General features: G+C 51.4%; 1 protein-coding gene across 1 annotated transcript in view; it reads left to right on the top strand.

Moving 5' to 3' along the window:
• Window positions 1-25,866, top strand: part of LOC140388180 (dynein axonemal heavy chain 3-like) — a 1,528,048-nt gene that overhangs the window by 1,241,702 nt on the left and 260,480 nt on the right. Inside the window, exon 68 of the mRNA XM_072471941.1 lies at window positions 15,891-16,068. Coding sequence (XP_072328042.1) covers window positions 15,891-16,068 — 178 coding nt within the window. The remainder of the gene's footprint in view (window positions 1-15,890; window positions 16,069-25,866) is intronic.

Here is a 25,866-nt window from a genome sequence, read left to right on the forward strand (position 1 = left end):
TTAAATGTTTTTAAGATAAAGATAGATAGTTTTTTGAAGAATAATGGGATTAAGGGTTATGGTGTTCGGGCCGGAAAGTGGAGCTGAGTCCACAAAAGATCAGCCATGATCTCATTGAATGGTGGAGCAGGCTCGAGGGGCCAGATGGCCTACTCCTGCTCCTAGTTCTTATGTTCTTATGGTGTAAGAGTAGCTGCCTCCACCACCCTCTGGCAGCGCGTTCCGTATTTCCACCACCCTCTGGTGAAAAAATGTTTCCTCAGGTTCCCTCTAAACCACTTATTCCTCACCTTAAACCTATGTCCTCTGGTCTTGGACACCTCAGCCATGGGGAAAAGATTCTTCCAATCTTATTTATGCATTTCATAATTTTGTATACCTCTATCAGATCCCCCCCCCCCCCTCAGTCTCCTCTGCTCCTGTCTCTCCTCATAGCTGAAACTTTCCATCCCAGGCAACATCCTGGTGAATCTCCTCTGCACTCTCTCCAGTGCAATCACCTCCTTCCAATGGTGTGGCAACCAGAACTGCACAGAATATTATACCTGTGGCCTAACCAATGTTATTGTATTCTTTGCCACGGCTATGCCTTTATTCTATGCCACGGCTAATGAAGGCAGGCATTCCGTATGCCTTCTTCACCACCTATGCTGCCACCTTCAGGGATTTGACAAAAAGTAATCGGACTCGAAACGTTAGCTCTTTTCTCTCCCTACAGATGTTGCCAGACCTGCTGAGATTTTCCAGCATTTTCTCTTTCGTTTCAGATTCCAGCATCCGCAGTAATTTGCTTTTATACCTTCAGGGATTCATGGGGTTGTTCCTTTTGTTCCTCAATATTCGCTAAGGACCCACTATTCATGTCCTATCCTTATTAGACCTCCCAAAACACATCACCTCACACTTATCAGGATTAAATTTAATCTGCCATTGCTCTCCCCAATGTCCCAGTGATGTAGGTAGAACCAGGAATTATATTTTGCTGAGAGAGTTTGAAGAGTTAGGATCCAGATTAAAATGCAGGAACATCAAAGATAATCGTCATTGGATTGTTTTCTGAGCCATGAGCCAATTGTCTAAATTCAAGGAGATTAGACAATCAAACACATGGCTCAAAGAATGGGAAGAAGTGATTATGATTCGTGGGGCACTGACATGAGTACTGGGGAAAGAAGGAGTAGAAATAAGAGGATCCATGGATGGCTTGATGTGGAGGGATTCCTGGAGCATTGGGACCACTTTCTGGGGAAGGAAAGAATGACTTCAAAAGGGATGAATTGCAAGTCAAGGGAACTGGAACCAATGTCTTCACAGAGAGATTTAGTAGTGTGGTTCGGATGGTTTGAACTAAATTGACAGCAGTGTGCGCACCAGCAATATGCATGTAGAAAAGAGGAGGAACGTGCATAAAGGAGTGAGAGTGTGTGATAGAAGAGAAGAAAGTGACGCCATATCAGGCAGAAGGACTGATAGTTGCCATAGTCCAAAGGAGCAGAGGCTGCTTTCTCCTTTCAGAGAAAGAGAAAGCTGACTGGTGGTGATTTAATCTTAGGGTCACCACACTCAAGCGAGGAACAAGGTTGAGAAGGTGGAGCCTTCATGAAGAACGCAAATTGAACCCACGCTGTTGGGGTCGCTCCGTATCTAAACCAGCCGTCCAGCCAATTGACCTCCTATCAGGAATACAAAGACAGGTTTTGAATGCATGTGTGTATTGCACAAATTGTGGTGAATAAGGTTGGGGAGCTACAGAAATATGGGGCGGGATTCTCCGTCCCGCCTCACCAATTTTCTGGTGCGTGTCCCCGCCGGCTGCGGGATTCTCCGTCCCGCCAGCCGGTAATGGGGTTTCCCATTGTGGGCAGCCCCACTCGTCGGGAAATCCCCGGGCGTGGGTGAGCTGCCAGGGTAACAGAGAATCCCGATAGTGGAGAATCCAACCCATGATGTGGGAATACGGGGCGGGATTCTCTGATCCTGAGGCTAAGTGTTGATGCCGTTGTAAATGCCGTCGCCTTTCTCGACGGCTTCAACGTGGCCTCAGGAGCAGCGTTTCTGACCTCTACAGGGGGCGAGCACGGCACTGGAGCAACCCACGCCGCTCCAGCTGCCGATTCCTGGTGTCAGATGGTCGCCGCGGATCTATGCATGCGCAGTGGGACCAGCACAAATGCGCGCATGCGCAGTGGATCCCTTCTCCGCGCCGTCCCTGACGCAACATAGTGTAGGGCTACAGGGGCCGGCGCGGAACAAAAGAGGCCCCCAACCCCGAGAGGCCAGCCCACAGCAGAGCTCCCCCCCCCCCCCCCACCACACTGGGTTCAGACACCCTCCCCAACCAGGCGACCCCGGATGCATGCACATCGAGGTCCTAAGAGCAGGTGTGAATGGCGCCGGCGGGGCTCGTGTTTTTTGCGTGGCCGCTCGGCCCATCGCGGGCAGAGAATCGCCGGGGGGGGGGGGGCTGCATAGAGCGGCCCCCAACCGGCACCATACCAAACGGTGGACCGGCGTTGGGGCGGCATGCCGCGATTCGCGCCCATCCCGGCGATTCTCCGGCCCAGCCTGGGCTGAGAGAATCACGCCCACAATGTTGGGGTAATAATGGAAATGTGACTTAAAATTAGTGAGGACATAAGGTATTCTGAAAAGGTAGGGAAGGAACAAAGGGAAATGGTGTGGGAAGATCCTGTAGGGTTGAAAAATGAGGATTTCCTTGAGGGGGCAAGTCAGAGCAAAAGGGATATGATCACACCACAGTGAGGATTTTATAGGCCTCCAAATAGTGAGAGGTAGATAGAAGAGCAAATCTACAGGAAAATGTCAGAGATGGAGCAAGACACATGGGCCGAAGGGCCTCTTTCTCTACTGTAAAACTATAACTATCGAGTGGTGATATTGGGGAACGTTGAGGACTCAAATATCAATTGGGATTATATTAGAGTATAAGAAAAGGAGGGGGAGATTGTTCTGAAATGTGCTCAGGAGAACTCTCTTAATCAATGTGTTCATGGTCCAATTAGAAAGGTGACATTGCAGTGTTTAGCACTGCTGCCAATAGCCCTGAGGATCCTGGTTCGATCCCGGCCCTGGGTCACTCTCTGTGTGGAGTTTGCACATTCTTCCCGTGTCTGCGTGGGTCTCACCCCCACAACCCAAAGATGTGCAGGTTAGGTGGATTGGTCCCTTAATTGGAAAAAAATAATTTGGTACCCTAAATTTATAAGGAAGGTGGCATTGCTGGATCTGCTGCTGGGAAACAAGATTATAGAATTTCCAGTGCAGAAGGAGGCCATTCAGCCCATTGAGCCTGCACCGGCCCTTGGAAAGAGCACACAACCTAAATCCACATCTCCACCCTATCCCCGTAACCCAGTAACCCGTCTAACCTTTTTGGACACTACGGGCAATTTAGCATGGCCAATCCATCTAACCTGCCCATCTTTGAACTGTGGGAGGAAACCGGAGTACCCGGAGGAAACCCACGCAGACACGGGGAGAACGTGCAGATTTCTCACAGACAGTGACCCAAGCTGATAATCGAACCTGGGACCCTGGCGCTGTGAAGCAACTGTACTAACCACTGTGCTACCATACCGCCCACTGTGCTATCGTACCGTTAAATGTCTGTGGGGAAACTTGGGGAAGATTGATCATCGTATCCTAAGATTAGAAATGGAGAAGAGCAAGACAGAAGCTAAAGAAGAACATCTAAATTGGAAGAGACCTAACTTCAATGGGATGAAAGAGTAAATGGAACCACAGACTAATAAGAAAAACTGGACCGGAACAATGGGTGATCTTTAAAGAGGAAATGTGCACAAAAGATCAGCCGTGATCTCATTGAATGGCGGGGCAGACTCGAAGGGCCTGCTCCTAGTTCTTATGTTCTTATGAACCAAAGACAGTGCTCTGTGGATGATGAGGGTGTGGTAAACCACTGTGTTCCTATATTAAGGGTTGTACGGTAGAACCCACACTACAGGTTCACCTGGGCCCCTGCATGCTAGCTCCGCCCAGGAGCCGGGATATAAATATGCGTGGCCTTCAGCTAGCAGCCATTTTGTCAGCTGCTGTAGGAGGCCACACTTCAGATACTAATAAAGCCTCAGTTTGAATTCAACTTCGTCTCCAGCCAAATTGATCGTGCCTCAATTTATTAGTATCTGATTCAGAAGATGGACGTCCGGATTAAACCAGATCGACTGCAGCTGGATCCACACGCAAGCGATGCCAGAAAGGACTTTCAGCACTGGCTAGCTTGTTTTGAAGTGTATATCAACGCGGCGCCGACCCCTGTTCCAGAGGCTCAGAAGATTCAAATCTTGTACTCCAGACTCAGCTCCAAAATCTTCCCGCTGATCCAGGATGCGCCCAATTACGCTGACGCTATGACTCGACTCAAAAGAGAGTTATGAGCAGAAGACGAACACGCTCTTCGCCAGACACGCGCTCGCAACGCGTACTCAACTACCTGGTGAGTCAATCGAGGACTTCTGCAGGGCCCTAATCCTACTAGTTCAGGACTATGACTGCCAGGACGTTACAGCTAAGGAGCACTCAGATCTCCTTATGAGGGACGCTTTTGTAACTGGGATTGGGTCCGATGTGATCAGGCAGCGGCTCCTAGAAGGGGCCACGCACGACCTCGCAGAGACTAAAACACTAGCGTTTTCCATGACGGTCGCCCTGCGCAATGTACAGTCCTAAGCCCCCAACCGCGCGGCCCACGCCTCCTACGCTTCATGGGCCCCACAGGCAGCCGCCTCAGCGGGGGCGCTACCCACCCAGTACGCCTGCGCTATGCGCCAGCCGGTGATCTCCGGGGGGCCCCGATGCTATTTTTGCAGCCAACAAAGACACCCCCGCCAACCCTGCCCGGCCCGCGCTGCCCTTTGTAAGGCCTGCGGGAAGAAGGGCCACTACGCAGCGGTGTGCCAGGCCCGCTCAGCCGCAGCGGTCGCCCCCACCCCCCCCGGGTCACGGACAATGGGCGCCGCTATCCTCCCCTCCTCCCCAGGCCATGTGCGAGCAATGGGCGCCGCCATCTTCTTCCCCGCACCAGGCCCGCTCCGCGGCAGCGGTCGCCCCCCCCCCGGTCACGGACAATGGGCATCGCTATCCTCCCCTCCTCCCCAGGCCATGTGCGAGCAATGGGCGCCGCCATCTTCTCCCCGCATAACACGTGCGTTTCATGGGTGCCGCCATCTTGCTCCACCCCCGCAACATGCGTTCCATGGGCGCCGCCAGAACCTCCGGGCGCCGCCATCTTGTCCACCCCGCAGCACATGGAGACCAACGGCGTTTCAGGACCCTGACGCAGCGGCCGCCTCACTACCCGACGAACAACCACGACTCGCATCCATGGTAATCAACCAGTCCAGACCACACACTCTGACCAACGCATCCACCAGCATGAAAGTCAACGGCTACGTGACCTCCTGCTACTGGACTCCAGGAGCACCGAGAGCTTTGTACATCCAAATACAAATGCTCCCTTCAGGGAGCATTTACCCTACCAATCAAAGTATCTCCCTGGCCTCCGGATCTCATTGCGTAGTGATCCGGGGGTACTGCACGGTCACATTCACAGTCCAAGGCGTTGAGTTCCACGGTTTTCACCTCTACGTCCTCCCTAACCTCTGCGCTGCACTTATCCTCGGCCTGGACTTTCAGCACAACCTCCAGTGCCTGACCCTTAAATTCAGCGGATCTTTACCACCCCTCACTGTGTGCGGCCTCGCGACCCTAAAGGTCGATATCCCTTCCCTCTTTGCCAATCTAACTCCAGATTGCAAACCCGTCGCCACCAGGAGCAGACGGTACAGCACCCAGGATAAGGCCTTCATCAGGTCCGAGGTCCAGCGGTTGCTTCAGGAGGGAGTCATCGAGGCCAGCAACAGCCCCTGGAGAGCTCAAGTGGTAGTGGTTAAGTCTGGGGAGAAAAATCGAATGGTCGTGGACGACTGCCAGACCATCAACAGGTACACGCAGCTCGACGCGTACCCCCTCCCACGCATATCTGACATGGTTAACCAGATTGCACAGTACCGGGTCTTCTCAACGGTGGACCTGAAATCCGCTTACCACCAGCTCCCCATCCGTAAATCGGACCGGCCATACACCGCCTTCGAGGCAGACGCCGTCTATATCACTTCCTTAGGGTCCCCTTCGGCGTCACCAATGGGGTTTTTGTCTTCCAAAGGGAGATGGACCAAATGGTCGACCGGTACGGCTTGCGGGCCACGTTTCCGTACCTAGACAATGTGACCATCTGCGGCCATGATCAGCAGGACCACGACGCCAACCTTGCTAAATTTCTCTGCACCGCTACTCTCCTCAACCTCACGTACAACAAGGAGAAGTGTGTGTTCCGTACAAACCGCTTAGCCATCCTCGGCTACGTGGTCCAGAACGGAGTTCTGGGGCCCAATCCCAACCGCATGCGCCCCCTCATGGAGCTTCCCCACCCCCACTGCCCCAATGCCCTCAAACGCTGCCTGGGGTTCTTCTCGTTGTGGTAGTATGTATTGGGGGTCATGTGGGACTGGAAGCCCTAATGTCATTGGCTGACAGATCCCGGGTCCTGGTTGGCCATTGACCTCAAGCTCCGCCCTGAAGGCGGAGTATAAGAAGCCGGAGTCTTCCCCCGCAGGCCAGTTTACTATCGAGCTGCGGGGGAACAGACACGCTTAATAAAGCCTCATCGACTTCACTCTATTCGTCTCATGGAGTCTTTGTGCGCTACAATTTATTAAGCGTGCCTAAAAAGGACTATGGAGCTCAGGATCATTCCAGAATGCCTGAGGATCAGCCCCCACGCAGTGAACGCGGCAGCAGCCTTCAAACACTGGCAGACTTGCTTCGAGGCCTACCTCAGAACGACCACCGGCCGAGTCTCAGACGAACAAAAACTGCAGGTCCTGCACTCGAGGGTGAGCACGGAGATTTTCACCCTCATTGAAGACACCGACGATTTCCAGCCGGCGTTCGCAGCACTCAGAAGTCTCTACGTTCGCCCAGTTAACCAAATCTACGCTCGCTACCAGCTCGCGACGAGATGGCAAGGTCCCGGAGAATCGATGGACGAGTTCTACGCCGCGCTGCTGATTTTGGGACGAGCCTGCAGCTGCCCGTCGGTGAACGCAAACGAACACACGGACATGTTAATGCGCGATGCTTTTGTGGCAGGTATGCAATCCTCCCAAATCCGCCAAAGACTTCTAGAAAAAGAGTCGCTAGGACTCTCAGAGGCACGGGCCCTAGCAGCCTCCCTAGACGTGGCCGCGCGTAATACCCGCGCCTACGGCCCCGACCGCGCGGCAGGCCATTGGGCCCCGTACGTACCCGTCGCGGCAAACCCCCTACCCCCCCCGGACACCCCACAGGCTTGCGCGGTCCAAACGCCGAGTCGCACCGGGGGCGCCCGCTGTTATTTCTGCGGCCAGGCGAAACACCCCCGACAGCGCTGTCCGGCCCGCGCAGCCATCTGCAAAAGCTACGGGAAAAAGGGCCATTATGCGGTTGTGTGCCGGTCCCGCGTGGTCACCGCCGTCCCGGGAGCACAGGGAGCCCTGCAAGCAGTCTATGCTCCCCAACCCCCCCAGCACGCCATGTACGACCCGCAGGCGCAGCCGCTCTGGGTCCCGACCACCGCGGTCCCGGGAGAACTGGGAGCCCTGCACGCCACCTACGCTCCCCAACCCCCCTCCCCGCAGCCCATGTATGACCCGCCGCCGGCGCTACCGCTTTGGGTCCCGGCCAACACTCTCCACGGAGAGGAGGGAGTTTTTCGCGTCCCTAACGCCACCCTAACCCCCGTCCAGCGCCCCACGCATGACCCGCCGGCGCCACCTACTTGGACCCCGACCACCGCTGTCCCCGGTGAGGGAGTTCCTCGCGGCCCCACGCCTGATCCGCCGGCGCCGCCGACTTGGGCCCCGACCACCGCTGTCCCCGGTGAGGGAGCTCCGCGCGGTCCTAGCGCTCGCGGTCCTAGCGCTCGCGGTGAGGGAGCTCCGCGCGGCCCTAGCGCTCGCGGTCCTAGTGCTCCCCAGCCCCCCCAGCACACCATGTGCGACCCGCAGACGCCGCCATTTTGGGTCCCAACCACCACGAGGGGAGGAGGGGCGCCGATGTGCGACCCGCAGCCACCGCCATTTTGGGTCCCGACCACCATGAGGGGAGGAGGGGCGCCGCCATCTTGGACCGCCCCAGACCTGTACGACGCATGGGGGCGGCCATTTTGTCCACCCCCCCGCCATCTTGTGACCCCCCAGCCACGTGCGATGTATGGGGGCGGCCATTTTGTTCATCCCCGACGCCATCTTGGACGGCAACAACGGACCCCACTCCACTACTACAACCACGGCTCGCTTCGATTACGCTCGATCAGGCTTGGCCCCGGACACTCCAGACGACGACGACAACGGTCCTAATAAACGGCCATGAGACGCCATGCCTAGTCGACTCCGGGAGCACGGAAAGCTTTATACACCCCGACACGGTAAGACGCTGTTCCTTGACCACCTATCCCAGCGCACAAAAGATTTGCCTAGCTGCAGGATCCCACTCCGTACAGATCCAGGGATTCTGCATAGTTACCCTTACGGTGCAGGGGAGGGAGTTCAAAAACTACAAACTTAACGTCCTTCCCCAACTCTGTGCCCCCACCTTGCTGGGATTAGATTTCCAATGTAATCTACAGAGCCTTACGTTCAAATTCGGCGGCCCCATACCCCCACTCACTATCTGCGGCCTCACAACCCTCAAAGTGCAACCCCCGTCCTTGTTTGCGAACCTCACCCCGGATTGCAAACCCGTCGCCAATAGGAGCAGACGGTACAGCGCCCAGGACCGGACCTTCATTCGGTCCGAAGTCCAGCGGCTACTAAAGGAGGGCATAATCCAGGCCAGCAATAGTCCCTGGAGAGCGCAGGTGGTAGTAGTGAAGACAGGGGAGAAACAAAGGATGGTCATTGACTATAGCCAGACCATCAACAGGTACACACAACTAGACGCGTACCCTCTCCCCCGCATATCCGACATGGTCAATCGGATTGCCCAATATAAAGTCTTCTCCACCGTGGACCTCAAGTCCGCCTACCATCAGCTCCCCATCCGCCCAAGTGACCGCAAGTACACAGCCTTCGAGGCAGACGGGCGATTATACCATTTCCTACGGGTCCCTTTTGGCGTCACAAACGGGGTCTCGGTCTTCCAACGGGAGATGGACCGAATGGTTGATCAACATGGGTTGCGGGCCACATTCCCGTATCTCGACAATGTAACCATCTGCGGCCACGATCAGCAGGACCACGACGCCAACCTCCAGAAATTCCTCCAGACCGCCAAAGCCTTGAACCTCACGTACAACGAGGACAAGTGCGTTTTTAGCACCGACCGGCTAGCCATTCTGGGCTACATAGTACGCAATGGGATAATAGGCCCCGACCCCGAACGTATGCGCGCACTCATGGAATTTCCCCTCCCGCACTGCCCAAAAGCCCTGAAACGCTGCTTGGGGTTCTTTTCATACTACGCCCAGTGGGTCCCCCAGTACGCAGACAAGGCCCGCCCCCTAATACAGACCACGACCTTCCCTCTGTCGACAGAGGCTTGCCAGGCCTTCAGCCGCATCAAAGCGGATATCGCAAAGGCCACGATGCGCGCCATCGACGAGTCCCTCCCCTTCCAGGTCGAGAGCGACGCCTCCGACGTAGCTCTAGCGGCCACCCTTAACCAAGCGGGCAGACCCGTGGCCTTTTTCTCCCGGACCCTCCACGCCTCAGAAATCCGCCACTCTTCAGTAGAAAAGGAAGCCCAAGCCATATTGGAAGCTGTGCGACATTGGAGGCATTACCTGGCCGGCAGGAGATTCACTCTCCTCACCGACCAACGGTCGGTAGCCTTCATGTTCGATAATGCACTGCGGGGCAAAATCAAAAACGACAAGATCTTAAGGTGGAGGATCGAGCTCTCCACCTTCAACTACGAGATCATGTATCGTCCCGGAAAGCTGAACGAGCCGTCCGATGCCCTATCCCGCGGCACATGTGCCAACGTACAAATTAACCACCTCCAAACCCTCCACGAGGACCTCTGCCACCCGGGGGTCACTCGGTTTTACCACTTCATCAAGTCCCGCAATCTCCCATACTCCTTAGAGGAGGTCCGTACAGTCACGAGGGACTGCCACATCTGCGCGGAATGCAAGCCGCATTTTTTCAGGCCAGATGGAGCGCACCTGATTAAGGCTTCCCACCCTTTCGAGCGCCTCAGTCTCGATTTCAAAGGGCCCCTCCCCTCCACCGACCGCAACGCATATTTTCTTAACGTAGTGGAACAAAGAACAAAGAACAAAGAAATGTACAGCACAGGAACAGGCCCTTCGGCCCTCCAAGCCCGTGCCGACCATACTGCCCGACTAAACTACAATCTTCTACACTTCCTGGGTCCGTATCCTTCTATTCCCATCCTATTCATATATTTGTCAAGATGCCCCTTAAATGTCCCTATCGTCCCTGCTTCCACTACCTCCTCCGGTAGTGAGTTCCAGGCACCCACTACCCTCTGCGTAAAAAACTTGCCTCGTACATCTACTCTAAACCTTGCCCCTCTCACCTTAAACCTATGCCCCCTAGTGATTGACCCCTCTACCCTGGGGAAAAGCCTCTGACTATCCACTCTGTCTATGCCCCTCATAATTTTGTATACCTCTATCAGGTCGCCCCTCAACCTCCTTCGTTCCAGTGAGAACAAACCGAGTTTATTCAATCGCTCCTCATAGCTTATGCCCTCCATACCAGGCAACATTCTGGTAAATCTCTTCTGCACCCTCTCTAAAGCCTCCACATCCTTCTGGTAGTGTGGCGACCAGAATTGAACACTATACTCCAAGTGTGGCCTAACTAAGGTTCTATACAGCTGCAACATGACTTGCCAATTCTTATACTCAATGCCCCGGCCAATGAAGGCAAGCATGCCGTATGCCTTCTTGACTACCTTCTCCACCTGTGTTGCCCCTTTCAATGACCTGTGGACCTGTACTCCTAGATCTCTTTGACTTTCAATACTCTTGAGGGTTCTACCATTCACTGTATAGTCAATACTCTTGAGGGTTCTACCATTCACTGTATATTCAATACTCTTGAGGGTTCTACCATTCACTGTATAATACAATGGACGAATACTCCCGCTTCCCTTTTGCCATTCCCTGCTCTGACATGACCGCGGCCACAGTCATTAAAGCCCTGAACAGCATCTTCACACTGTTCGGTTACCCCGCATACATCCACAGCGACAGGGGGTCCTCTTTCATGAGTGACGAGCTGCGCCAGTTTCTGCTCAGCAAGGGCATAGCCTCAAGCAGGACGACCAGCTACAACCCCCGGGGGAACGGGCAAGTAGAAAGGGAGAACGGCACGGTCTGGAAGGCCGTCCTACTGGCCCTACGGTCCAGGGACCTCCCAGTTTCAAGGTGGCAGGAGGTCCTCCCGGACGCTCTCCATTCCATCCGGTCGTTATTATGTACGAACACTAATCAAACGCCGCATGAGCGTCTCCTTGTCTTCCCTAGGAGGTCCTCCTCTGGAACGTCGCTGCCGACCTGGCTGGCGGCCCCAGGACCCATCCTGCTCCGAAAGCATGTGCGGGCACATAAGGCGGACCCGTTGGTCGAAAGGGTTCACCTCCTCCACGCGAACCACCAGTACGCCTACGTGGAGTACCCCGACGGCCGACAGGACACGGTCTCCCTGCGGGATCTGGCGCCCGCCGGCAACACGCACACCCCCCCGACACCATCAACCCAACCCCCCCCTTCCTGCCACCGCCGCACCCTGCGACCGCCCCCTTCCCAGGAGGATCAGTCCCCCTCCCCTTTGCACCAACAGCTGAAACCGTACGGCTCCTGGAGGCGACAACACTGGTACAAGCACCACCACCACCGCCGGGGCCGAGGCGATCGACACGGACGACCAGACCGCCCGACCGACTCGTGGCGTCGATGTAAAACAAATATGGACTGTTCACAAGAACATTTTGCTTTTCTTCCTATACCCTCTGTAAATAGTTGCAACAGGACGAAATTGTCCAATACTGTATTGCCATGTGAATGTTTTATCCTCCCAGGACCAGCCCTGTAAACCCTTACCACCATACGAAGCATCACCCCGCCGGGTTCATTTTTGACAAGGGGTGAATGTGGTAGTATGTATTGGGGGTCATGTGGGACTGGAAGCCCTAATGTCATTGGCTGACAGATCCCGGGTCCTGGTTGGCCGTTGACCTCAAGCTCCGCCCTGAAGGCGGAGTATAAGAAGCCGGAGTCTTCCCCCGCAGGCCAGTTTACTATCGAGCTGCGGGGGAACAGACACGCTTAATAAAGCCTCATCAACTTCACTCTATTCGTCTCATGGAGTCTTTGTGCGCTACACTCGTATTACGATCAGTGGGTCCCAAACTATGTCCACTCATTTCCTCCTGACGGCAGAGGCCCAACAGGCCTTCGCCCGGATCAGAGCTGATATTGCCAAGGCCACAATGCACGCTGTAGATGAAACACTTCCTTTCCAAGTAGAAAGCGACGCATCGGACGTCGCCCTTGCCGCCACCCTCAACCAGACAGGCAGGCCCGTGGCATTCTTTTCCCACACCCTCCATGCCTCCGAAATTCGGCACTCATCCATCGAAAAGGAGGCCCAGGCTATCGTTGAGGCTGTGTGACATTGGAGGCATTACCTGGCCGGCAGGAGATTCACTCTCCTCACTGACCAACGGTCAGTAGCCTTCATGTTCAACAACACGCAGCGGGGCAAGATCAAAAATGACAAAATCTTGCGGTGGAGAATCGAGCTCTCCACCTATAACTACGAGATTAAGTATCGCCCCGGTAAACTCAACGGGCCCTCAGATGCCCTATCCCGAGGTACATGTGCCAGCGCACAGGTAGACCGACTCCGGACCCAGCACGACAGCCTTTGTCACCCAGGGGTTACTCGGTTGTACCACTTCATTAAGGCACAAAATTTGCCCTACTCCGTCGAGGAAGTAAGGACGATTACCAAGGACTGCCAGGTCTGTGCGGAGTGCAAGCCGCACTTCTACCGGCCGGACCGTGCACACCTGGTGAAGGCCTCCCGCCCCTTTGAATGCCTCAGCGTGGATTTCAAAGGCACCCTCCCCTCCTCTGACCGGCACACGTATTTCCTCAGTGTGATCGATGAATATTCCCGTTTTCCCTTTGCCATCCCCCGACATGACGTCTGCCACCGTCATTAAAGCCCTCAATTCTATCTTCACTCTGTTTGGCTTCCCCGCCTACATCCACAGTAACAGGGGATCCTCATTCATGAGTGATGAGCTGCGTCAGTTCCTGCTCAGCAGGGGTATCGCCTCCAGCAGAACGACGAGCTACAACCCCCGGGGAAACGGACAGGTAGAAAGGGAGAATGGGACGGTATGGTGGGCCGTCCAGCTGGCCCTACGGTCCAGAAATCTCCCGGCCTCCCGCTGGCAAGAGGTCCTCCCTGATTCACTACATTCCATTCGCTCATTACTTTGCACTGCTACTAACAATACACCGCATGAACGTCTTTTCGCCTTCCCCAGGAAGTCCACATCCGGGGTATCACTCCCAACTTGGCTCACAGCTCCGGGAACCGTGCTTCTCCGTAAACATGTGCGGCTCCACAAGGCGGTCCCGTTGGTGGAAAGGGTGCACCTGCTCCACGCAAACCCACAGTACGCCTACGTGGCGTTCCCCGACGGCCGCCAGGATACCGTCTCCCTCAGGGACCTGGCACCGGCAGGTTCCACCCCCACACCACCCCCGGCATCACCCTCCCCTCCCCCGCCGCCCCCATCACCCCCAATAGGACCGTCCGTCCTCCCCCTGCCCACCCTCGTTGATGAAGAGGATTTTGGCACGCTCCCGGAGTCAACGTTGACCACGGCAGCACCAACATCGCTCCACTTCGTCGATCCCAGAGGACGATCAAGGCGCCGGACCGGCTGAACCTCTGACCGGCCCACCGGATGACTAGAGACATTTCTTTTCACTGTTCTGTAAATATTGAAGATTGCGAATTGTATATAGTTATCCACCACCCCCGCCGGACTCAATTTTAACAGGGGGTGAATGTGGTAAACTACTGTGTTCCTATATTAAGGGTTGTACGGTAGAACCTGCACTACAGGTTCACCTGGGCCCCTGCATGCTAGCTCCGCCCAGGAGGCGGGTTATAAATAAGCGTGGCCTTCAGCTAGCAGCCATTTCGTCAGCTGCTGTAGGAGGCCACACTTCAGATACTAATAAAGCCTCAGTTTGAATTCAACTTTGTCTCCAGCCAAATTGATCGTGCCTCAGAGGGAGATAGGAAATATTACATAGAAAAAGATGGTGTTTGATGCATGTCGGGTGAATTGTTCAAGTGAGAATCAGACCAAATACAATAAGTTGTGATGGGAAATTAAGAGGAAAATAAGACTGGCAAAGAAAGAATATCAAACTAAAACAGCGGTTAACATATAAACAGCTGGTTAACAAAACTGAAGGCTCATGGAATAGGAGGGACAGTGTAAAATTAGATATAAAATTAGCTTAAGGACAGAAAACAGACTGGAGGATGGTAAACATTTGGTCAGTTTTGGAAACACTGCTTTTGTGATTATATATAAATAACTGATATTGGAGTACAGAGTAAAATTTCAAACTTTGCTAATGATACGACTTGAGGTGTGGCAGTGAGGATGATACCAATCGACTGCAAAAGGACATAGATAGACGAGCAGAATGGGCAGCCTAGTGGTAGATGAAATGTAATGGATAGAAGTCTAAGGTGATGCATTTTGGCAGAAGGGACAGGGAGAGACGATATAGACTTAATGGCACCGTTCAAAAGAATATGTGGGGACAGAGAGACCTGGAGGTTCATGTGCATCAAACTTTTAAGGTGGCAGGACACATTGAGAGAGTGGTTAACAAAGCATTTGGAATTTAGGGTTCATTATTAGAGTTATTGAATAAAAAAGCAGGCAATTTACGCTGAACTTTAGTAAAGCTCTGGTTAGGCCTTAACTAGAGTATTGTGTCTAGTTCCAGTCACCACATTTTAGGGAGGATCTGAGGGTCCTTAAGAGGATGCAGAGGAGATTTATCAGAATGGTTCCAGGGTTGGGGTATTTGAGGAACAAGGTTAGGTTGGAGAAGCTGCAGTATTGAGTATATTGAGTATTGTGCACAGTTTTAGCCCCCTTATACTTGCCATGCAGGGAGTGCAATGGAAGTTGACCAGACTAATCCCTGGGATGGCAGGGTTATTTTATGAGAAGAGATTGAGGAGACTGGGTCTGTATTCCTGAGTTTCCAAGAATGAGAGATGATCTTACTGAAACCTGCAAAACTCTTACAGGGTGGATGTAGATAGGTTTTCCCTGGCTGGGGAGTGTCTACACAGTCTGGGTACACAGTCTCAGGACAAGGAGTAGATCACTGAAGACTGAGATGAGGAAGAGTTTCTTCTCTTAGAGGGTGGTGAACCTTTGGAATTCTCTTTTCTTGACGGCTGTGGATGCTCAATCATTAAGCATGTTCAAGGCAGAGATCAATAGATTTCTGGAGACCAACGATATCAAGGGATACGGGATTAGTGTGGAAAATAGCATTGAGGTAGATGATTAGCCATGATCAAACTGCATAGTGGAGCAGGTTTGATGGGCCAAATGGCCATCTCATGTTCTGGGGTTGTTCTCCTTAGTGCAAAGGAAATTGAAGAGAGATTTGATAGAATCTGTTCTCATTGGCAGTTAAAAACAAGAATATTTTCCCAATGAGTCCAGTGGTTTAATTTGCTGAAATTCTTGCCAATTTCCTGTTTCTTATTCTATAGATGATTCCAGCCATCCAACAATTTGTCACCGAGAAAATGGATGCTGCTTATATCGAGCCTCCAACCTTTGACCTTCAACACAGCTACAAGGCTTCCAGTCATTTTACTCCCCTGATCTTTGTTCTTTCTGCTGGAGCTGACCCCATGGCCTTACTTATGAAATTCGCCGAGGAACAAGGTATTGGTTTTTAAAATAAATTTAGAGCATCCAATTTATTTTTCCAATTAAGGGGCAATTTAGCGTGGCCAATCCACCAACCCTGCACATCTTTTTGGGTTGAGGGGGCAAAACCCACGCAAACATGGGGAGAATGGAACAAGGTTGTTAATTGCCATACTTAGAAAATTACAATCCCTACAGTGCAGAAGGATGCCAATTAACCCATTGAATTTGAACCGACCCTTTGAAAGAGCACCATTCTACACAGACCCAATCCCCCCGCCCTATTCCCACAATCCCACCTAGGGGTAATTTAGCATAGCCAATCCACCTAATCTGCACATCTTTGGACTGTGGGAGGAAACTGGTGGACCCGAAGGAAATCCACGCAGACACGGGAAGAATGTGCAAACTTTGCACAAACAGATTGATATAGAAATGGCTCAGCAACTACTTTATATCGAACCTTTACTGTAGTGATTGTCCAAGGGGCCCTGAACAGGGTGTGTTCAAGGCGCCTAAGACAGCAGGTGAGTGCGGCGGCAGGAGAGGAGCAGCGACGACCCCCCACCCCCGCGGAGTTGGAGACGAAAGCGCTCGGGAGCGGAGCCAGCGACCAGGAGAGAGAGAGACCCCCCCCACGGACCAGTCGCAACCACGTGGTGAATGGCGAGGCAAAGGGGGAATCCCCATCCAGAACACATAACTTCTCTCGCGACCCCTCCTGACCCAGTAAGAGAAGGGAAAATAGGAGGACATCCCTAATTGCCCTTCAGAAGGTGGTGGTGAGCTGCCTTCTTGAGCCGTTGCAGTCCATGTGGTGTAGGTACACCTACAGTGCTGTTAGAGAGGGGACTTTCAGGATTCTGACCCAGCGACAGTGATGAAATGGTGATATATTTCCAAGTCAGGATGGTGAGTGACTTGGAGGGAACCTTATCTGTCTGTAGACTTGCTGATTCATTATCAAAGTCTGGCAGGCAGCATTTGGAAGTGGATTTTGAATGGAACAATAACTGGTGGCTATGTTATAGGATGCATAATGAGGAGGTCAGGGCAAAGAATTCTGGGTAATGGGTTCAATTCCCACCCAAGTCTCAGGAGGAATTTAAATTAATTAATTAAATCTGGAATTAAAAAGTTAACCTCAGTGATGATAACCATCAATACTAAATTGTTATAAAAGCCCATCTGGATGACGAAGGAAATCTGCCAGCCTTACCTGGTCTGGCCTCCATGTGACTCCATACCCACAGCAATGTTGAATCTTGACTGTCCTCTGAAATGGCCACTCAGTTTTATTAATTGCAATTTGAAAAGCAAAAATTAAAAAAACCCAGGTGGATCATGTGGCATTGACGTATGCAAAACAGGACCCAGGCACACCCAGCCTAGCCAAGCCCGCAAAGTCCTCCTCATTAACGTCAGTGTGAAGTTTGTTGGGAGAGCTGTCCCATAGATCAGTCAAGTAACAATAATAATAATATAATAAGTCACAAGTCGGCTTACATTAACACTGCAATGAAGTTACTGTGAAAATCCTCTAGTCGCCACACTCCGCCACCCGTTCGGGTACTTGATGTACCATCAATTACCACGAGACGAGAATGGTGAAACAATCGAGGTTTTATTGCACAAGATGTGCCTCCTGCAGCTGGAACCAGAATGGAATCAGCGCAGGAGAGCAGACACTTTTATATGCCGTCTGCTGGGCAGAGCCAGCAGGCAGAGATTTACCGTCATACCTGTAATATACGGGCAGTGCCGTAATACATACAATATATCACTAGTGGTGTCTACCACATTCACACCCTGTTAAAAAAAAGTCCGGTGTGGGTGACAAAAACATTACAAATTCAGTCTGTCGGGGGCTTTGACCCTCCACCGCGATCGCCTCAGTCCTGGTGGTGATGTGGGCGCCGACGTGGTCACCTGCGACTCCTGAGTGAATCCAGTGGGAGGACAGATCCCCTGGGCTGGGTTTGTATCCCTCTATTCCCATCCTATTCATATATTTGTCAAGATGCCCCTTAAATGTCACTATCGTCCCTGCTTCCACCACCTCCTCCGGTAGCGAGTTCCAGGCACCCACTACCCTCTGTGTAAAAAAACTTGCCTCGTACATCTACTCTAAACATTGCCATTCGCACCTTAAACCTATGCCCCCTAGTAATTGACCCCTCTACCCTGGGGAAAAGCCTCTGACTATCCACTCTGTCTATGCCCCTCATAATTTTGTAGACCTCTATCAGGTCGCCCCTCAACTTCCGTCGTTCCAGTGAGAACGAACCGAGTTTGTTCAACCGCTCCTCATAGCTAATGCCCTCCATACCAGGCAACATTCTGGTAAATCTCTTCTGCACCCTCTCTAAAGCCTCCACATCCTTCTGGTAGTTTGGCAATCAGAATTGAACACTATACTCCAAATGTGGCCTAACTAAGGTTCTATACAGCTGCAACGTGACTTGCCAATTCTTATACTCAATGCCCCGGCCAATGAAGGCAAGCATGCCGTATGCCTTCTTGACTATCTTCTCCACTTGTGTTGCCCCTTTCAGTGACCTGTGGACCTGTACACCTAGATCTCTCTGACTTTCAATACTCTTCAAGGTTCTACCATTCACTGTATATTCCCTACCTGCATTAGACCTTCCAAAATGCATTACCTCACATTTGTCCGGATTAAACTCAGGTCGCCCCTTATATTCCACACAGGCTTTGTCTGTTCCCAGCCTTTTAGCCCTGACAAATGCCTCCTTTTTCTTTTTGTCGAGGCCTACAATATCTCTCGTTATCCAAGGTTCCTGAAAATTGCCGTATTTATCCTTTTTCCTCACAGGAACATGCCGGTCCTGAATTCCTTTCAACTGACACTTGAAAGCCTCCCACATGTCAGATGTTGATTTACCCTCAAACATCCGCCCCAATCTAGGTTACATAGAACATAGAACAATACAGCGCAGTACAGGCCCTTCGGCCCACAATGTTGCACCAAAACAAAAGCCATCTAACCTACACTATGCCATTATCATCCATATGTTTATCCAATAAACTTTTAAATGCCCTCAATGTTGGCAAGTTCACTACTGTAGCAGGTAGGGCATTCCACGGCCTCACTCCTCTTTGCGTAAAGAACCTACCTCTGACCTCTGTCCTATATCTATTACCCCTCAGTTTAAAGCTATGTCCCCCTCGTGCCAGCCATTTCCATCCGCGGGAGAAGGCTCTCACTATCCACCCTATCCAACCCCCTGATCATTTTGTATGCCTCTATTGAGTCTCCTCTTAACCTTCTTCTCTCCAACGAAAACAACCTCAAGTCCATCAGCCTTTCCTCATAAGATTTTCCCTCCACACCAGGCAACATCCTGGTAAATCTCCTCTGCACCCGCTCCAAAGCTTCCACGTCCTTCCTATAATGCAGTGACCAGAACTGTACGCAATACTCCAAATGCGGCCGTACCAGAGTTCTGTACAGCTGCAACATGACCTCCTGACTCCGGAACTCAATCCCTCTACCAATAAAGGCCTACACTCCATAGGCCTTCTTCACAACCCTATCAACCTGGGTGGCAACTTTCAGGGATCTATGTACATGGACACCTAGATCCCTCTGCTCATCCACACTTTCAAGAACTTTACCATTAGCCAAATATTCCGCATTCCTGTTATTCCTTCCAAAGTGAATCACCTCACACTTCTTTACATTAAACTCCACTTGCTACCTCTCAGCCCAGCTCTGCAGCTTATCTATATCCCTCTGTAACCTGCTACATCCTTCCACACTATCGACAACGCCACCGACTTTAGTATCGTCTGCAAATTTACTCACCCACCCTTCTGCGCCTTCCTCTAGGTCATTGATAAAAATGACAAACAGCAACGGCCCCAGAACAGCTCCTTGTGGTACTCCACTTGTAACTGATTTCCATTCTGAACATTTCCCATCAACCACCACCCTCTGTCTTCTTTCAGCTAGCCAATTTCTGATCCACATCTCTAAATCACCCTCAATCCCCAGCCTCCGTATTTTCTGCAATAGCCTACCGTGGGGAACCTTATCAAATGCTTTGCTGAAATCCATATACACCACATCAACTGCTCTACCCTCGTCTACCTGTTCAGTCACCTTCTCAAAGAACTCAATAAGGTTTGTGAGACCTACCCTTCACAAAGCCATGCTGACTATCCCTGATCATATTATTCCTATCTAGATGATTATAAATCTTGTCTCTTATAATCCCCTCCAAGACTTTACCCACTACAGACGTGAGGCTCACCGGTCTATAGTTGCCGGGGTTGTCTCTGCTCCCCTTTTTGAACAAAGGGACCACATTTGCTATCCTCCAGTCCTCTGGCACTATTCCTGTAGCCAATGAAGGTTCTTCAGTTCCCGCCTAATATTGTTATAATTAGCCTTCCCCCAATTTAGCACATTCGCCCTAGGACCACTCTTATTCTTGTCCACCAGCACTTTAAAACTTACTGAATTGTGGTCACTGTTCCCGAAATGCGTCCCTACTGAAACTTCTACCACCTGGCCGGGCTCATTCCCCAATACCAGGTCCAGTACAGCCCCTTCCCTAGTTGGACTGTCTACATATTGTTTTAAGAAGCCCTCCTGGATGCTCCTTACAAACTCTGCCCCGCCTAAGCCCCTGGCACTAAGTGAGTCCCAGCTAATATTGGGGAAGTTGAAGTCTCCCATCTCCACAACCCTGTTGTTTTTACTCTTTTCCAAAATCTGGCTACTGTTGCTCATTTTAGCCTTAGTTTAATTGCTCTTGTTCTATCATCTTTGCTCTTGAGTCGCCAGGTATCTTTCTGATACCGCCACGTGATTCAAGTCCGAGTAATGATCAATAATCCAAAACACCGCTGAGTAAGAGTTAAATCAACGCTCATTTATTATATACAGTAATCAATACGTATACATTAATTCTACTTCTAAGCTACTTCCTACAACTAACAGGCCAATACTTAACTTTTGGAAATGGCCCACCAGGTCAGGGAAACGAATGGCCTTTCGTATGGGTTCTGAGCCTGCGGGATTCAAAGCTGGTACAGGTCGATAGTCAGGAGTGCCTATCTCGTAGCGAGTGTTGGAGTAAGACTTACTGTTTCTTGCGGCTGTGGTAGAGGGTCAGCAGAAGGGTCTCGAAGGGTGCGGAGAGGAGAAGAAGGGTCGATTTGAACTTGACCCCTATTCTTATAGTCCCCAGGGGCTTCCCGCCTCTCAGGGCGGACCTTGTACCTGGTTCCAAATGATTGGACTTGGTCCCAATCACTTGGTTCGATATCCTCCAATGCTGGTGCGATTCCTTGATCGATGGCCGGTTTCAAGGTAGTCATTCACCTCTCTTTGTGTAAGCTCCTGCTGGCGCCGAAAAGTCTGGGTTGGCTTTGTGTGTCTAATTTGTAGCATATTGTTCCCGGGGATTGCTAATTCGTATTCAGATGGCTGGGGTGTTGTTATGTTGATGGCTGCAGGTATCGATTCGGTCTGGCCTCCCCAGAGGCGAATACACAGTTTTGTCTGCAGCTGCCTGTTTGAGTCCTGTTTGCTGATTTTCCCATCAGCCTCTTCCGTTTGCCATTTTAAATCGGGGTTTGGCCATTCTAACCGGGAGTTAGCCATTTTAACTGGCTACATTCGCTCCTTGTGATCCTAACGCAAAGCGTGAAGTATCACATCATTATTGTTACTTTCCATTCCCTGACCGGGGACGCACCTCCTACATGGCCTCTGCACTGACCATAGCTATGCACAAAAAAAAATTTAACTAACAATTCTAAGGGCGCTATGTCAGACAGAGACATGCATTACAAAACAACACACTTGGAACCTCTAACTTATCCTTAATATACGACACTCGCTTAAACATTCCATTATCCTACCTTCCTCAATCATACAACAAAAATCACAGCATTTCATATAGTCTTTCCTGTGTTGGCAGTCAAGCTCAGGATCATACAATTTTTTTGTTCACGAAAAAGTTTTTTTTACATCTCTTTATTTACAACAACAATAAACGCAAGTGAATGCACTTTATTATTTTATAATAGATCGCGGGGGTCGGGGGTCTGGTCGTAACCGAACATAGGGGATCTGATCCTATATACCGGGCTCTCCGTCTCCATTTTCGTAGGTGCATAGTCTGCACTACACAGCAGAGTATCGCTAACGCTAATAGTGTTTCGATCACATAGGACAGGGAGTACCAGGTTATGAACCTGGCACAGGTAGTGTCGCTGGTGATGTAGTCGCTGCAGTGTCGCTGGTGACTGGGCTCTGGGTACTGCGGGGCAGTGAAACATTAACGGCTGGGGGGTTTGAAGTCATGCGGTGATCCACTTGAAGGAAGTCCTCATGGCTGTTCTTGGTCCTTTTCTTTCTTTGTGTTCTCCGGTCCTGGAGCTTCTGGAGTTCTGTAGAAACAAGTATAGTGTCTGTAACCATCTTTGTTTAATATCTGGTATGCTAGTGTGTCTGTCCTTTGGTGCCAATTATTCCCTTTATAATTGGTCACTATGTGTGACTCCCTCATTTTTTTTCAAAAAAACAAATTTTAGGACACGGCACACTTCCCAATCATGAACCAGTGCTGATTTACCATCCAAATGTTCCAGGATGTAAATAGCAGATGGCCGGCAACCTAAGGGTTACCTAAACAAACAAAACATTTTGAAATGAAAAATGCCAAATGAGGTGCGTATGGGCCGCGACGGGTAAGATGTGGATGGAGTCCCCGGGTAGGATGGCTACCAATGCCGTATCTCCCCTACCCGAGCGTGATTGACCAGTGGGGGGGTCCCCAGGCAGGGCGGGTCTCAAGCCGTTTCTCCACTGCCTGAGCAACCGACAAGAACGGGCAAAAATGTAGTCATCGTGGTGGGGCTGCCGTAGTGGTTCTATCCTTCGAACCAGAAGGGCAGTTACGAGCGGGCGTCTGATACCCAAACAAGTATCAGCTGAAAAGCTAGTTCCTCTGAACAAGCGTGTGGCAACGGTGGGTCTCTGAAGGCAAGTTCTCAGAGGTTTCTGCTGAATTGGCGTGTGGCAGTGAGAAAGAATTCTCCTGTCGGACATACAACATTTAACAAACGTACAAACACCATAAAATATTCTGCAGGTTCCATCAGAAAGGACAACACTTCTCCCAAGCGGTTCCTTTAAAACATCATCTGGACACCTCGGTTCTCAGGTGCGAACAGGGTCGCAAAGGGGTTGGCGGTTTGGGAGTCAGACCCGAGGTCGTCACCTTCTCCCGGGTGCCAAACTCTGGAGTGGATTAGGGCTGAAAGGGCTGCCTGGTGTGAGTTGGGGTTGCTCTCGTCCTTGCGGACGAGTCGGTATGAGTTGTCACGGTGCCAGTAATTGGTGTCTAGTTGTGTGGGGACAAAATCGGGGTCGTCAGTGTGGTTCGGTGGTCGGTGGTGGGGTTTGTTCAGAAAAGTGATCAGGAAGGGATCACTTGGATCGTAGTCGGAGTCGCTGGGTGTGGGTCCGGTTGTATGGGGATAGTAGGGAGGCGTGCTGTGGCTATCGTCCGAGTCACAGTCGCTGTCTCTGCTGCTGCAGTCTGTGGGCGTTCCGGAGTGGAGTGTATATTTCGGGGGTGGAGTCGAGGTCGAGTCCGTGGCTGGGCTGGACGTGGTGGGGGTTGGTAGGGGTACGTTGGCTGTGGGCGGGGTGTGGTCTGCTGCGTCAAGCATGACGTGGTGTGCGTGGTTCGACTGTGTTCCATAAACCTTCAGCTGGTTTATATGAAACCAGGCAGCCTTACCATTGGGGTACTTTATTTTGTAAACGGAAGGACTTACTTTATCCACAATGGAATACGGACCCGAGTATTTAGGTGACAGGAATGTGCTGGGGTTATATACAGAAAACTTTCTGTCAGATATCGTACTCAGTCGCATGCACTGTCTTGTCGAAACAAGCCTTGCTCTGTTTCTTTTTGGTGCCCAATTTTACTGCGGCTGCTAACTGAGCCGTTTTAACATTTGCAACTAATTGCTCCACGGCTTTCTCGTGAGTGAGGGCCGTTACTTCGGGGCTGGTCAGATCTAAACCTAACAAGTATTCTGTGCCTTTCATGGGGCGTCCGGTCATGAGAGTGTGTGGGGTGTAACCTGTGGATGTAGAAATAGTGTTACGCAAAAACATCAGCGCAAAAGGGAGGACTGAGTCCCAAGTGGTGTTGTTCTGCTGGACCATTTTTCTGAGGGCGGTTTTTAGGGTCCGATTCATGCGCTCCACGATACCACTCGACTGTGGGTGGTATGCTATGTGGAATTTTTGAGTGATGCCAAATATCGTGAGGACGTTCTGCATGACACGTCCCGTAAAATGGGAGCCTTGGTCAGATTCGATGCTGCGGGGGAGTCCCATCTTGCAAAGGTGTGGTGGGTTAGAATCTTGGCTGTGGTTTTTGCAGTGTTTGTGCGGGCTGGAAATGCTTCCACCCATTTTGTAAATGTGTCTATGACCACAAGTACATATTTATAGCCATTCCTGCAAGGGGGCAATGGACCTATAAAATCAATCTGGAGGTTAGTCCAGGGGCCATTAACTGGTCGGGTGTGGCTGAGTTGGGCCTTTTTGGCATATCTGTCGGGGTTATTCTGCGCACAGATAAGACAATTTTCTATGTAATGGCTTACGTCTTCCTTTAAATTTGGCCACCAACAAAGCTGTTTGAGATGGGCTGTAGTGGGATCGATTCCCTGATGTCCATGACCGTCATGGAACAAACAAATCAATTGTTTCCTGTCCTGTTCAGGAACCACATAAAGGGTGTCCTTTAACACCACACCGCCATGTGTGGTCAGTGTATTTTTAAACCTCTCGTAGGATGCTGGATACTTTCCCTTTACAATCTCCTTGAGATTGGTGTCCTGCTTCTGGGCCTCTACTAGATCCTCGATTCTAGTCTGTGTGACCTGAACTACACTCACTGGCGCGCTTTCGGGCGGTTTCCAAAGATACCCATGTCTGGAACCTGCCTTAGCCAGTGCGTCGGCTTTTACACTTCCAGGGGGGGAGGAACGATGGTGGCCGTGGACTTTGATGATGCCAAAAGTCCTGTTCTGGTCTTTTTCTAAAATACGATGGAGCAATGGGGCTGAGCGGAGGGGTTTTCCGTCTGCAGAAACAAATCCTCTTGCTTCCCACAGGGGCAGAAATTCCGTGAGGCTGTTACGGACATAGAGGCTGTCCGAGTATATGTCTGCTGGGCTGGGGAAGGAATCTGGGTGCTCAACGATATATGCAATGGCCGCAAGCTCTGCTGCCTGCGTGCCTAAGTGTCTGGGTAGTTTTAACACTATTTCCTTGAGGGCGCGTCCCTGCGCATCCTCGACATAAATCCCTCAACCTGTTATGCGCTTCCCATCCAAGACTGTGGAAGATCCATCCACATAAATCTTTATGGGCTCACACATATCCGTGTGCGGGGGGCTCTGAGTTGAATTATTGATCTTTCTGGGGGGTGTTTTGGTGATAAAGGGGCCTGTGTTGTGGTGTGGAGAGATAATCTCACATTCATGGGGGGTTCCGGGGTACTGTAAACTGTTGGCTAAGTAGATGTGTGTCTTTGTCCTTTTCACAGTGATGTCCCGTCCCTGCATGAGAAGGGTCCATCTGGCTGCTCTTATTTGACTGACGGTACCATCCTTGAGTCGTCCGTCCAGTAAAAGTTGGGTGGGGGTGTGTTCGGTCAGAATTGTGATGGGGTTCAGTCCGGTAATATATGAAAAGTACTGTACTGCCCAAAATACTGCGAGCAGGTGCCTCTCACAGGCTGAAAACCC

The sequence above is a fragment of the Scyliorhinus torazame genome, chromosome 13 (assembly GCF_047496885.1).
Source record: "Scyliorhinus torazame isolate Kashiwa2021f chromosome 13, sScyTor2.1, whole genome shotgun sequence".
Lineage (NCBI taxonomy): Eukaryota > Metazoa > Chordata > Chondrichthyes > Carcharhiniformes > Scyliorhinidae > Scyliorhinus > Scyliorhinus torazame.